The sequence below is a fragment of the Antedon bifida genome, chromosome 1, assembly GCF_963402885.1.
Source record: "Antedon bifida chromosome 1, ecAntBifi1.1, whole genome shotgun sequence".
NCBI lineage: Eukaryota > Metazoa > Echinodermata > Crinoidea > Comatulida > Antedonidae > Antedon > Antedon bifida.
In genome coordinates, this window is record NC_136226.1 from 21,737,256 (window position 1) to 21,751,948 (window position 14,693).

At 35.1% G+C, this 14,693-nt stretch overlaps 2 protein-coding genes across 5 annotated transcripts in view; one reads left to right on the top strand and one right to left on the bottom strand.

Moving 5' to 3' along the window:
- LOC144845837 (uncharacterized) overlaps positions 1-14,693 on the bottom strand; it is a 339,583-nt gene that overhangs the window by 120,534 nt on the left and 204,356 nt on the right. The gene's annotated exons all lie outside the window — the stretch shown is intronic.
- Positions 1-14,693, top strand: part of LOC144845636 (TRAF3-interacting protein 1-like) — a 46,694-nt gene that overhangs the window by 3,996 nt on the left and 28,005 nt on the right. For all 4 annotated transcript variants that reach the window (XM_078703084.1, XM_078703087.1, XM_078703074.1 and 1 more), the window contains exons 2-4: positions 8,448-8,516; positions 11,343-11,391; positions 13,670-13,782. In XM_078703084.1, the coding sequence (XP_078559210.1) occupies positions 8,448-8,516; positions 11,343-11,391; positions 13,670-13,782 (231 nt within the window). The remainder of the gene's footprint in view (positions 1-8,447; positions 8,517-11,342; positions 11,392-13,669; positions 13,783-14,693) is intronic.

The following is a 14,693-nucleotide window of genomic DNA, read 5'->3' on the forward strand; positions in this document are numbered from 1 at the left end:
ACCGCCAAGAATAAGAAAAAGAAAAATTGTTAGTTAAATTAATAATTTAAAGTTATATAGGCCTAAAGCCTAATGCTAAATTCTGCCATAAATTGAAATATACGGAATAAAGTATAGGCCAAGATACAGCATACACATACAACAGCAACCCTGACCAAAGCGCGCTTATGGGTTACGGCATTTAAGAGAGCCAGTCACTAAAAATCAAACATTAGGTGGCAAGGGTCAAAATTTCGAATTGTCTCATATTTTGCACATTGGTAGACCTTGATGTAAGTAAACCTGATGTGTAGTTTGTTTGGTAAAATATCGCTTAGTTTTCGAGAAAATCGAAAAATAACGATTTTCGGCCAATTTTGTTAATTTTTGGTGTATAATTTACATTAAGTTTAACAGCCTCTGGAAGCCAAATGTAGCAACCTAGCGTTTTAATATTTTACACTTAAGTTAACTAGCATCTTGACAATAATTGAGTAAAGTTTCAAAAAATTTGATGAAATTTTAAGATTTTTACTAATTAATTACTAATTAGCATATATAAAACTCTTAAAAAGTAGGTTAAAAACAAACGCGTTTTTTTTCATGTGCGACAAATTTTTTTAAAATAAAAAAATCATCAATCTAAAGTTTAGATACTAATATTTATGAATCAAGTAAAAAAAATTTGGGGAAACTATTTTGCGCTCCGCGCCAGAGCCACAAAGTTGTAAGAAATTCAAAGATTTTATCTGTCGGCAAGATCAATCAGATGTACCTATTGTTATCTATTTAGCAATCTAAGTCGCTTTGAACTAAACTTTTATTACGCGAAACAAAATTGAAAGATAAACTGAAAGTTCCTGGAATAATTTTGAATTAAGTTGCAATTTAAACACAAACTAAAAATACGTTTCTGGTAAAATTTCAATTACTAATCAATATACAAAATTAAGCAATTAACTAAAAATCACTCGCTTATTCTTTGTCAAACCACATTATTATAAATTATTCCATCCTCTCATAGTTTATAGGATAAAACTGAAAAACACATTTGTTTTAACTTGTTATCGTTTTCCTGTTTGTCGAACCTGGTCGAACTTACTCAGCGAGAATGTTTCAAAACATTAACCACAGTAGACAAAACACTTTACTGCATATATTCGATATAGACAACGATATCTTCATTGGCGTTGACAACGGAACTGATTTGTTATCCATTTTAGTTTATGTCTTACAATGTAAAGACGTGTTGAAAATAATTTTTATATATACTTATTGTCTGATGGCTTTAAGTTCAAACAAGATGGAGATTTCATGTTCTTTTAAATCGGTTGTTGGCGGAGCTTGTGGATTCGATAGAAAAGACCGCAAACAGAGCACTGAAGTCCTACCTTTACAAGCATGCCAGAAGGAAATCGCTGCACACAGACACATGTTTAGGTTTACGGGCATCGATAGTGAGGTAGACCTAATTCTTAGTCGAGCAGCCATGTTTACCTTGCCCGCTGATATACATAGTTGGACTGTTTGTCCCTTGCATCGATCGGAACTTGGCTTAGGTTGGTCTCGAGGAAATAACAACAGATGTAGAGTGCCGCCTGATCTCTCTAATCACATCCAAAGCAAAGGAAAGGGACCCAAGTGCGATAGGGGTATTAGCAAAGAAGATTCGCAACTAATATTAAAGAAAACAGGAACTTTCCTGCAAGTTGGTTCAGGTAAATATAATTTAATTTTTATATTTTTATATATTTAATGTAATTTAAACTGTTAAACAAAACCCTGTAAGTAAATGTTTTTACGCTTTTTATCAGGTATCTGTTCAACTTGCCGTAAGATGCTGAAGTCATTGTTACCTGTAACCTCGAACACTGAAACAAATAACCCTAGTCTCGTCGATCAGATGAGCGCACTAACAACTGTAAGTTAAAAAATACCGTACAGTATGACATTTATGAATACGCATTTATTGGCGGAAAGATTAAGTAAATAATGTGTTTCATGTTACTTTGTTCATTTTTTTTCGTATGTTGGTGGTAGGAGGAATATTTTCTGCATTCCCTGCCATTGTCATCATCATTTTATATATATCACGAATCAGTGCGTCAATAATTGAATCAAAGTCAGTAGTAATTTTTTACCAATATTATTCTTATTTTCAGGAAAGTAATAAGGATGAGTTTTACATGCCATTAGCCACTCCAACTTGTCAAACACCGGCGTGTGATGTTATGGATACTCAAATGAGCCTATATCAATTTTGCGATCCAACTTTTGCTTCAGCTACCTCAGAAGATGAATCAATTCAATCTACACCAAGAGAAAAATTAAATGCATTTCTCAATTCAAGGGACGTCAGTCCAATTAGATATCCTTTATCTGCACCGCTGGAGCAAGTTTCAGACCGTACTAAACGTTTCCACATGCGCAAGGCTCGTCAAGTTGTCTCTATGTGCCTGGAAGAAATCGCACCTGGTCAGTCGACTACTCTACTTGAAGGCTTATCAAGTGATAAAACCACAGAAGCTGACGAAAGAACCGATTCTTCTCTATTAGATGCTCTATCAGAATGCTATCTTCATACTAACCACTGGAGTACAAGACGTCAGATTTTATCGATCATGGTTGATAAGGTTACCTTCAAGGAACTGCAGAAATGGATACCTAACTTGACTAGATACCGTTTTAACGTGGCCAAACACCATTTATTGTTACATGGTAGAGGTTCTGTAATTCAACCTCTAAAGAACACTAGAGTATGCGTACAGCCAGGGAAAATTGACCACTTTGTTACCTTTATAACAAGTTCTCAAGTTATACAAGACTTGCCATTTGGAGAAAAAACTCTAAAACTTTCTACAGACAGAGTTATAAAAATCCCAAATGTTGTGCGTAATCTTATCCCAGAACAATGTATTCTTCAATACGAGAGTTACTGTCAAGAGAAGAATTTTCAACCTATGAGCCGCAGTACATTGCGTAGAGTTCTCAGTGTTTGTTCTGCTTCTGTACGCAAATCCTTACAGGGCCTTGATTATATCTCTGCCAATGGTGGAAAAGCCTTCGATGACCTGGAGAACATCGTTGATAAGCTGGGAGATTGCTATGAAATGGGTTTGACTTGGGCCAAACAAACAAACCAAAAACTTAAGGATGCCAAGCGCTACCTAAAAGGTGACTATAAGGTAATAACAATCTTGTTTAAATATCTTGATAACTGCTACAGTATAAATAGAAAAACAATATAATAAAAAAGGCAAAGTAGCGCATTGTATGTTGCTCAGTAAAGCATGTAAGAAACATTCAAGACTAATTACATTTTTTATACAATTCCTTTTATATATTATTGCAGATTCACATTTCTAACCATTCTGAAGTTGCCGATCATTGTAGGGCGTATGCTCTTAGTTCTTGCGAAGACAAATATTACCAGACTGTCTGTGATCATGACCACAATGCAAGATGTGACAGATGTCGTATATTTCCAGAAGCTTTGTCTGAAATTCTTGAAGCTTTAAACGAAGTGCACTGCTCTTCTGAAGAAAAAGATGACATGGAGTACGTAATTACACGGTCAGTCCAAGACATCGAGACGTGGAAGGCGCATATCTTAAGATCCATTAACCAAGACGCTGCACGACATGATATTTTAGGAGATTTGAATCCTGGTTGTGCCCTAATTGTTTTAGACTGGGCGATGAAGTTTGTACCACGTAAATACCGCGAAAGCCAAAGAGACTGGTTTGGAAAGCGTGGACTTCCGTGGCACATAACGGTCTTGACGAAAAAGAATAAAGATAGAGAGGTACAGATGCTTACGTTTGTGCATATTTTTAAATCTTGCAGTCAGGATAGTACTACTGTTGTGGCAATCATCGACGATGTGTTGAGGCAGGTGCCATCTATTGCACCCGATATACACTCTGTGTATCTGCGTCAAGATAATGCAGGATGCTACCACTCTGCCCTAACATTACTCTCGTTACCAAAGATAGCGAAAGAAACGAAGATCAAAATCCGACGTATTGATTTTTCGGACCCTCAAGGGGGGAAGGGCGCATGCGACCGCAAGGCAGCCCATATCAAAAATCACATGAATAAATATCTTAATTCAGGAAAAGATATTGAAAATCCAGAGCAGATGAAGGCAGCAATTGAGTCCTTTGGAGGCATTCCTGGAGTGAAAGTCATAGTTTGTGCTTTACCTACTGGTATTATTTGTGCAGCAGGGAAACGGAAAGGCGTGAGTCACATCAACAACATAGAGTATGGAAGCAGGTCCATGTGGATGGCGTATGGTATTGGTGCAGGACAAAATCTACTTTTGAGTAAATTATGTGTGCCCTCGAAACTACCCAATTTAATTCATAACAAGGATACAACGTCTGATCAAAATCAAGTATCATTTATTACAGTAAAAGCAAGAATACAAGCCAAGACATCTCATGAAGAACAAGCTGATATAAATGACGACGAACAAATAGAAAGTGAAGAAAGTCCTGGCACCCCCAGCAAACTGTTCTTTTGTCGCGAACAAGGTTGCATTAGGTCATATCAGAGATACTCTTCCCTAGAGAAACACTTAGATTATGAAAATCACAAGAACGCACTAGAACATGAAACACTATATGACAGGGCAATGAAATTATACGCAACACAACTAGAAGAGGGTACTTCTAAAAATCCAGAACCAACAAGAACCAACGATTTGCCATGGTTTGACATTGGCCCCGGCCTGCAAATGGGCTGGGCGTTAAAGTCCTCTGCAAAAAAAACTCGATTTTCTGTTCCACAGAAAACCTACCTTATTGATGTTTTTGACGTTGGAGAGCAGACAGGACAGAAAGCTGATCCATGTGATGTCTCACGAGAGATGAGATCGGCCAGGCACAGCGATGGTTCACATCTATTTAGCAAGAGTGAATTTTTAACAGCACAGCAGATTGCAAGTTTTTTCTCACGCTTAGCTAAAAAAAAGGAGGACAGATGCAGCCGTTCATGATGATGATGATGACGAAGATGATGATTACGATAGTAATGAAGATGGTGACGAAGTCCAAGAAAATGGAGACGATTCAAAAACGGAAAAAGAAAGAGAAATTCAAATTTTGTCGCAAACCGTACTGGACACAATAGGCTTGCAGCATCCAATAATGTTTGAAAGGCATAATATTTGTGAACTGAAAGCTCAAGAAAAACTCTCCAGATTCTCTTTGCCAATGTTGCAAGAAATGTGTACTTCTCTTGAACTTGATACCACAGATATAACCATAAAGCGCAAGAAGCCATACATTGATTTGCTGGGAAAGCTGGTTTCCACGTGCAGTTGCTCGATTGATTAAGGTAGCAACGAAGGTAAAACTGTGTCTGTGAGAATTCTTTAAAATAACAATTTAATATGTGGGACGATTCTGTTCTCTAAATTGTTAGTATTTTAAGTCGCGTTCTGTAAATTTTTAATAAAGCGAAGGGGTGAAACAATGGTAAAACAATAATTTATTGTTTAGGCCACGAATTATTAGGAAATTTCGCACGAGCACATGAACGTTAACGGTTGTCACCATTCTACTCATTTGCATAACAACAGAGTTCAGCGAACATTTGCGTTAACGTACTTGCTCGTTTTGATTTCGCGCTTCGACGGGAAGTGTAGAACGCAACACATGTGTAGCGCACGCAACATACGCCACAAGTATTAAAACAAATCACGGAATACCTTGGGTTTAGAGACTAAGCCTAGCCAGGCATGTTTAATCATGTTTTGGTTAACGTTTTTCATTGACGCTATTTTTCAGAAATAAGGTTCTCGACGCACGTAACTAAAGTTTTTCGTAATGCTTGCGCACGCACAGATCAAGTTGTTTACAAAGTGGGCGGAGCTTGGAAAATAGCGTTAACGTGCTCGTGCGAAAACTCCCTATATGAGAAGATAAGAAAATTATGTTGTAAAGCCTGTTTTCCACTAGGCGAAATTATTCGCGCAAATCAAACATTTTCGCGTATACGCGCACGCCCAATGGAACACGTTGTTGATAAAAATAAACTGCGCATGCAAAAAATGTTCAATTCGCGAGAATAAATTCACCTTGTGGAAAACATAACAGGCTTGATGAAGCTAAGCAAGTTATAATGTTGAGCTCAGATAGTAATTGCTTAATTAAAAAATTAAAATTTATTTTTAGTTTGTGTTTATATTAAAACGTAAATCCAAATTATTCAGGACCTTTCAGTTTACCTTTAAAGTTTGTTTCTCATAGTAAAATTTACCTTAAATATGTAAATAGAGAACAATAGGTACATCCGATTGATCTTGCCGACAGATAAAATCTTTGAATTTCTTACAAATTTGTGGCTCTGGCGCGGAGCGCAAATAAGTTTCCCCAAATTTGTTTTACTTGATTCATAAATATTAGTATCTAAACTTTAGATTGATGATTTTTTTATTAAAAAAAAATTTGTCGCACATGAAAAAAAACGTGTTTGTTTTTACCCTACTTTTTAAGAGTTTTATATATGCTAATTAGTAATTAATTAGTAAAAATCTTAGAATTTCATCAAATTTTTTGAAACTTTACTTAATTATTGTCAAGATGCTAGTTAACATAAGTGTAAAATATTTAAACGCTAGGTAGCTACGTTTGGCTTCCAGAGGCTGTTAAACTTAATGTAAATTATACACCAAAAATTAACAAAATTGGCCGAAAATCGTTATTTTTCGATTTTCTCGAAAACTAAGCGATATTTTACCAAACAAACTACACATCAGGTTTACTTACATCAAGGTCTACCAATGTGCAAAATATGAGCCAATTCGAAATTTTGACCCTTGCCACTAAATTACGAATATGTCTGATTTTTGGTGACAAGCACTCTTAAAGCTTCTTAAATTTCTTTGGTACATTTCTTCCTAACGTACTTGCTTTATATAGTATAAAAATAAAACAGACAAATTTCTTGTTTCTGCCTCAAAATAAAATATTTATTATACGAGTACTTTCGACCATAGGTCATCATCAGGTATTGATAGAATATTGGTAAATATAGTATATATAGATTGATTATATAGTAGATTGATAAATATTCCACTTATTAAATAATTTAATAAATTGGTAAAATTCATTTTTTCGATGCAAATATTCCATGAGAGGCGACATTTTTCAACATGCCTCGTGTGCGGAGAAGACTAGTTCCAAAAATGGAACAGTCCACTGTGGTGGTATCCAATCATTAATTAACGCGCTAATACATGCATACCATGCGCATTGCCTGGGCCACGGTAATTTAGTAATAAGCGGAGAACTGAATAAGGAAAATGGTATACACTGATATTTATGGTAGGGATTATTTTTTTCTTCGCACGAGGTCCACCACGCAAAGTCAAATAAAACAATGTGGTTTATCAAACAGAAATATAAATTAGCCAGAATTTGATTATGAGAAAGACTCAAAAATTCAATTTATATAATAATAATATTAACTGATTTACATAACAAAATAAAGAGTATTTAAAGCATGATAACATGCAACAAAAATTACTCTTTCACAGCACACTGACAAGCGGCCTGTTTTTTTTTTGTTCCGGTCTGCAGTAAATGAATAGAATAATATTATATTATTTTTCTCAAAATTTCTTAAAGTTCGCGTATGCGTGTGTATGAAAATGTCTAATCGGAGAGAAAGTATAACAATATGCAGCCTATCAATTTGACGAGTCTGACCAAAATGTTATTTGATTGAAATAGTGCTTATGTAGGGTAAAATATAACGGAACAAAAAGAAATATGGTATTTATATGTATATTCCAAAAATAGAAGACTTCTGAATCGGTATGCATGCGTCTAAACGATGCACTTCCGTCCAGGCGGTGCTACAGTAGACTGTTCTGCGTTAGTGGGCGTGTATCTCATTAATATTCATGAGGTTCGGTAATTAGGAAGAAGGTCAATGAGACGCATCTATTTTACTGAAGCGTCTCTGTGGTTTGGAATAATTTGTCGACGCCTAACTACTGTACACGGCTGTTGTTGAATGATCACGTACAACTAGTCCACACAAACACAGCCACTGTCACACACACCCACTGTGCAATTGGGACTGGACCGTTTTATAGAGGTGTTTACCACCTGTTGGTCCAGATCCTTCACTAACAGAGTTAGTGAGAAGTTGAATAAATAAAATAAAAAATAAAAAAAACTACAATATAATAGTTCTGTCCAGTACTCCACATCCCAAATTGAAGTTCTACCTCTTTGAATGATTTAGGCATTGGCGTCTCATTAAAAGTAGGTGTGTTCAGACGTTCCAACTCTTTCAAATTTTAACAAATCTCTAAACATTTTGGTTTATTTAAGATAAAAACATTTTTTAAACCAACATACTGTATGAATTCATGTGTATTTTTTTCATTTTTCCCTTATTCAATTTGTATTTTCAATAGACTAAAGTTTTTAAATTTCATTATTTTTTAGGTTATTAGAACTACAGGATTTATGAAAGGACTCTATACTCCAACAGAGATGGACTCACAGAATGTTAAAGTTTGTACCCGTTTCTTATTAAAATGATCTGAGATAATTTTAATTAAAAGATTTGATTTGTGCAATTTGTATTTTTTGAAGAAAACTTTTTAAAAATAAATAAATGTATAGTTTTTTTTTTATAAAAGTATTACTTTAAATACATAGTCTCATTGGTTTGAAATATACTTTGATAAAATATTTTGTATACACTAAATATAGTAATTTGTTCTTAGAGGGATCTTACTGTATGCATTTGGACTTATTTACAGACTTAGAGATTATACAATTCTTGAATTTTTGTGTTCTCTGTATACATTTTTTTTATAATTCTTGTATTGAAATTTATAATTATAGTCATATATTATTTTAATTGATTTTCGAACCGCCAAAAATAAGAATTAAGCCTGTGCTTATTATTACCACCATTTTCATGACGCCGACCACCACTATATTTACGCATGTAGATCGTAGCCCCGATTGTAGCCTATTGTTCGTAACTTACTACTACGATACGATGTATTGTTATTATAATTATCAACGCTTCGATCGTAGGGTGGTTCGTAGGGTTAATAAACAACATTGTCATCGCCTTTAGAAAACGCATGGACAATGAAAATTAACAATGTACTGTTCACTAGTTAAAATAGGCGCCGCCTAAAAATCCTACCTAAGGCTAGGCCTAGTAGGAGACGACACATTTTGGTGGTTAGCCGATACGTGCGCCGAATCGACATCGGAGTGGAGTCTAGTTTCGGCGGCCTAGGCTTGCGCTAATTATTTAATCCTACCTTGGCTTAGCGAATTATAAATATGCCGACGTAAACATAAACAAAATATATGCAAAATCAAAATATTCCATGTTAAGATTTAACATAGGCCTAGGCCTATTCAATTAGTACGACTAGTCACTGTGTAATGAAAATTGCCCTAGTAGTATTCTGTAGCTAACCCCGACCATAATTTTGAGTGAAAAAAAACATGTGCTACGTGTGGTGGTGGTGGGAACAGTTAATTTAGACTAGTAGAGAGTATCGCGTTTCATGTCACGTGACACAAAATCTAGGTACACGATCTTCGTCGCGTTTCTAGTCCTGCATATGTATGAGCCACAACAAAAATCTAGGTCTGTGCTCGCGATCGACGTTCCAATACTATATTTAGAATGTTAACGATCTTTTGTTGTCGGCATCGTTTCTGGATCGACTGGACGTTTTATTTTTAGAAGTTGGCCTAAGCCTATACTACCGTGAGAAATTTCTATTTATTTATATATTCGCCGTTGAGTAGATAAAAAAAATATCACAAAAAAACGATTACGATAATAATATTTATTAATAAATGCTTCCAAGTAATTTCCTCCGTCAGTCAAAATTGACTCATTAATTTAATTGTGCACACCTTGTTACCTCACAAAAAACATTGTAATGCATTTTTTCCGACCTTATTATGAAATGCGTGGGTTTGGCGGAGTAGCCGGACCACTCATGACATGCTGGTGACATCCCTGCATGATGCTAATTGGGATTGTTTACAACTCGTCACGGTTAAGAAGGTGTTTTCACACCGATCGCGAGGAAGTTTTATGATTATGTATACAGAGTAGCCAAACAAGCGCGTTGCATTATGAGATATGTTTTGCATTGCATTTTGAAATTATTTTTTTTTTACTAATTTGTGGTGAAAGTTAATAACTATTATGATACTCCAACAATACATCTTTAATAAACGAGATAATTTTTATTCACATGGGTACATAAGAAATAGTATATTTTTAACTTCAAAGACACATACATTTTTGAAATTTCACGAATGTATTCAAATCACAAATCGTTCAATTCACCTACATGTGAAAGTTTTAGGCAGCGATAGGATGTAAACAAACCAACTCTCATCGGCCTTCCATAACTTGAACTGCGTTGTGGGTATGGATGACGCAGTTTAACGTCGGAGAAAATTTTCAGTTGCAACGCGGTGAATTCTGTGGTTTGTGGTACTTTATGGTATGGTTGGTATGGTTTATGGTATTTTTTCAGCAGAAACAGACCCTATGAAATTTATTTTTTTAATTCTCGTTATTATTTTTTCATTATGAAATGTCTGTTGTTGTAATAGTTTGATGTAGCAAATAAACGATATTTAAAAACTCACAATTTCTCTTTATTTAATTAGTTGGAATTAACCAATAAATTGTAAATGCTGTAGAGTTGTGATATTTGACAATTTTAAGAGAAATTCATGGTTTTTTAAAGATGTATTGTCCCTTTGACTAATTCAAAATAAAATTTTAAAAAAGATTGCGAAAAAAATTCATTTAACTAAAATACAGACGTTTTTTTGTTCAAAAAATAACTTTGACTTCAAAGTCAAAGTTTTTGATCAAAACATATCTCATAATGCAATGCGCTTGTTTGGCTACTCTGTATGCATAATAATAAAACTTACTAGTGATCTGTGTGAAAACACCTTCTCAACCGTGATGAGTTGTAAACAATCCTAATTAACATCATGCATAATGCATACTCATGGTTTGAAATCTTTGTTTACTTTCGCTCATGACGATTTTCCAGACGACATGTAATCAAATTAATTTACCTGTTAATTACGTAAACTTTTTGTTTTTTACTCGAATTTTCGACTTAAAGTGAATAAATTTAATATCACTTTGATATGGCCAATTTAAATTTGGAATATTTTGACCTTCATTTTTTTGTTTCAAGGGACAATACATCTTTAATCTAACTTATTAATTATAATTTCCGTTACACATTTTTAATTTGTTTACATTTAACAAATTGTATCTGAAATGCCTGTAGCTTTTAATCTATTTTCAATTTCTATTTTTAGGATAAAGACAGTAAGGTAGCATTTTTGCAGAAAGCCATAGATGTCATAAGTAAGTAATTGAAAATAAACAAGTTTGTTTATTTTTGTATTGATTTGTCAATAATAGTTAGACAAAAATCACCCCCACCGGGGCATAAGCTTGTACCTTAATGAAATTTACACAGTAGGCTCAAAATATAATGTAAAAATGTCATTTCTTGATGTTGCTTCGTTCAAAATGTGAAATTTTTAACCACCTCATGTCGTAAATTGTTTATCGCGAATGCGACGAAGCGTGACTGAAATTATGACACACATGACCAGAGGTCCCAAATTAAAAAAACGAAATTTCGGGCAAACAATAGAGGGCGTGCTATAATAATTTAAAATTATATAGAAGGCCTTTTTTGTTTAGAAAAAACATAAAAGGCCTTCTATATAATTTTAAATTATTATAGCACGCCCTCTATTGTTTGCCCGAAATTTCGTTTTTTTAATTTGGGACCTCTGGTCATGTGTCATCGGCTCTATCAGCATGCACAGCTAGCCTGGATAAAATTTTTTGTCAAAAAAAGGGTGCTCAATGTATGTTTGGTGTTTGGCAGGAGCGGTGTGCATGAGGTAGAAACATGAGCAAGAATACAGTATTGTACTTACCCCGTTCATATGAAATCATATGAAATGGTGCACGGCATGCAGCACAGGGCTGAGGGAATTTTTTATTTAGACATTTTACATATCTGTAAATATTTTAGGTTTTATTTGGCGTTGGCAATCCTGAAAACGATCAAAGGAGCGCCTAAAATAGCGCTCCCCAACCTGTTACAGTGCGTCATAAAAATATATATAATAATAAGAATATTAACCCCGAATACAACACACAGTCTATAGTCGCGCAAACGATCTTTGTTATGGCTACCCCCGATAGGCTAGGTGCGCCTACGATCTTTGATGTTAAGTTGTGCACTCGATTTACTTGTTATATTGTGCGCGCTTGTTTTTTACCTTCGATCATACTCACACAAACAACGCACTTATCCTCACTTCTTGATCTCCTTGTGAATGTGTCAATATGGCGGGTAAACGACTTTGAGCTACGTTCTGAACTTCGTAGGGAGTTCGTAACCTAAATAAACAACCCTACGATGTTCTTAGTGAAGTAAGAAGGTGTGAAATTAATGTGTTAAATTTAACTGGCGGAGGACCAAGTTGTAAATTACTAACAAATATATAATATTTTTTAATCGTAATCGTTTCCTTTGTGCGTGTTTACCTACTCAATAACGGCGAATATAAATATAAATTTCCCACGATGTAAACATAGAGACACGATCCAACACAGGTGAACCTCAACGAACAGGCCAACTAATAATAAACATAATATAGCGAACGTCCAGCCCATCCAGAAACGATGCCCAGAAAAAAATCGTTCAATCGGTCGCTCAAAAAGACTGCCGACAGAAGACCATAATTAATACAGACCTAGTTTTTTTGGTCACATGGCATGAAACGCGATACTCTCTGCTTTACCGCAACATCTCACATGTTTTTTTTTACTCGGTACAAGAGGGTGGCTGCCGTCTGACGACGATAAAACAGTAATTAAGATCGTGTACCTGGATTATGTGTCACATGACATGAAACATAATACTCTCTTTAAACTGCTCACATGTTTTTCCCCTCCAAATTCTGGTCGGGCCTTTTCTTTACACATGTCGTAATCATTTTAAAAGGCTTTAAGAGCTCTCCTCTTAAATTTATAAATCAAGGTCTGTTAATGTATTGTAAACTATACTTAAATTATTGTATAAACAGTTAATTAGCATACTGTAGGTTTTATAGCTTTGTCAATGTATTTTTCAATGGGTGCTTGTGACGTCTCATAATTTTATTCATGCATGGTGGTTAAAAATAGGGTATAAAGTCTAATTTTATTGTTAAATCCCAAATTTTGAACGATGCAACAACAAGAAATGATCTTTACAAACTGAACCTTACAGTTTAAGTTTCATTAAGGTACAAGATACCCCGGTGAAGGAAAGTGATTTTTGACTGGACTATATAACCGATATTGAAAAAGCCAGATTGCAGTTTCAAAGCAGACATACTGTTTTTTAGTGATGTATAAAATGATCAAGATTCAAGATTTAAGAAATTGTATTTGTCCACTTTAAAATGAAAATTTGTTTTGCTTGGCATAATTAGGACAATAAAACCACAAAGCAAAAGGCATCTATGTAGGATAATTGACTCTTACAATGCGAACCTATTTAAAAATCTAGAATATATTTCATAGAATGACCAATGACACAATCACATTACTTATTTCCATACAAAAATAATTACAGGTATGGTTAGTGGCAAACAACTTACAGTGAAGACATCTAAGATTGTTGCAGGTCATGAGCCTGACAAGACCAATGAAATGCTGATAGCGATGGCAAAATGTATTATTGAGAAGGTAATAATTGATTATTGATTACTTTGTTATCAATGGTAGTATAGGAGGTACTATATGTCATGAACTTTTGAAATTCCTGGCCGTACTTATTGCCATGGGTCTCAATAAAAAACCATCAATCAAGGATAATTGGACCCCAGTATAACCCATGGTATCATAAGATGTTTCCAAAAGGGAGATTTGAAGCAATCTACCACACAATGCTTCATGCATCTGATATTGATGCACAGTCGAAGGACAAAATTAAACCCTTTTTCAAGTTTCAGGAGGCATTCTACCCATTACAGAATCTATCATTGGATGAGATGGTGATTAGGTGGAAAGGAAATTGGAAATACAAGCAGTACAATGCTTCAAAGCCCAGGTATCGCATCAAGACCTTTGGACTCTGTGACAGTATTACTGGGTATGTGTACAACCTTCTTGTGTACTTTGGAAGGGACACGTCGTACAATCCAGATCTAGACAGGGACTCTGGTCAAGCAGAGAAAGTGTTTGAGTATTTGCTGAGGCCTCTCGGTAAAGGTCATCATGTTTTTGCTGACAGATACTACACAACAGAGAAACTGATTAGTTATCTAATTGAAAACAAGACTCGCTACACTGGCACGCTAGCTCTCAATCGGAAAGGTTTTCCACTGGAACTGAAAACACTGAAACTGACCCATTGAAAGACTCGGTGGTACAGGAGTGACGATGATAAAATACTAAGTGTAATGTGGAAAGATAAGAAACGGAAGGCAAAGAAGGAGAAGAAGCCAGTTGTTGTTGTGTCAGCACAAGCCTCGGTCAAAACCAAACGCATAACGAGAAGATTACAGGGTGATCCATTTGACATCCCGGAAGTCATATAGGACTATAACATGTCAATGAATGGATGTGATCGCATGGATCAAGCTGTATCATACTAT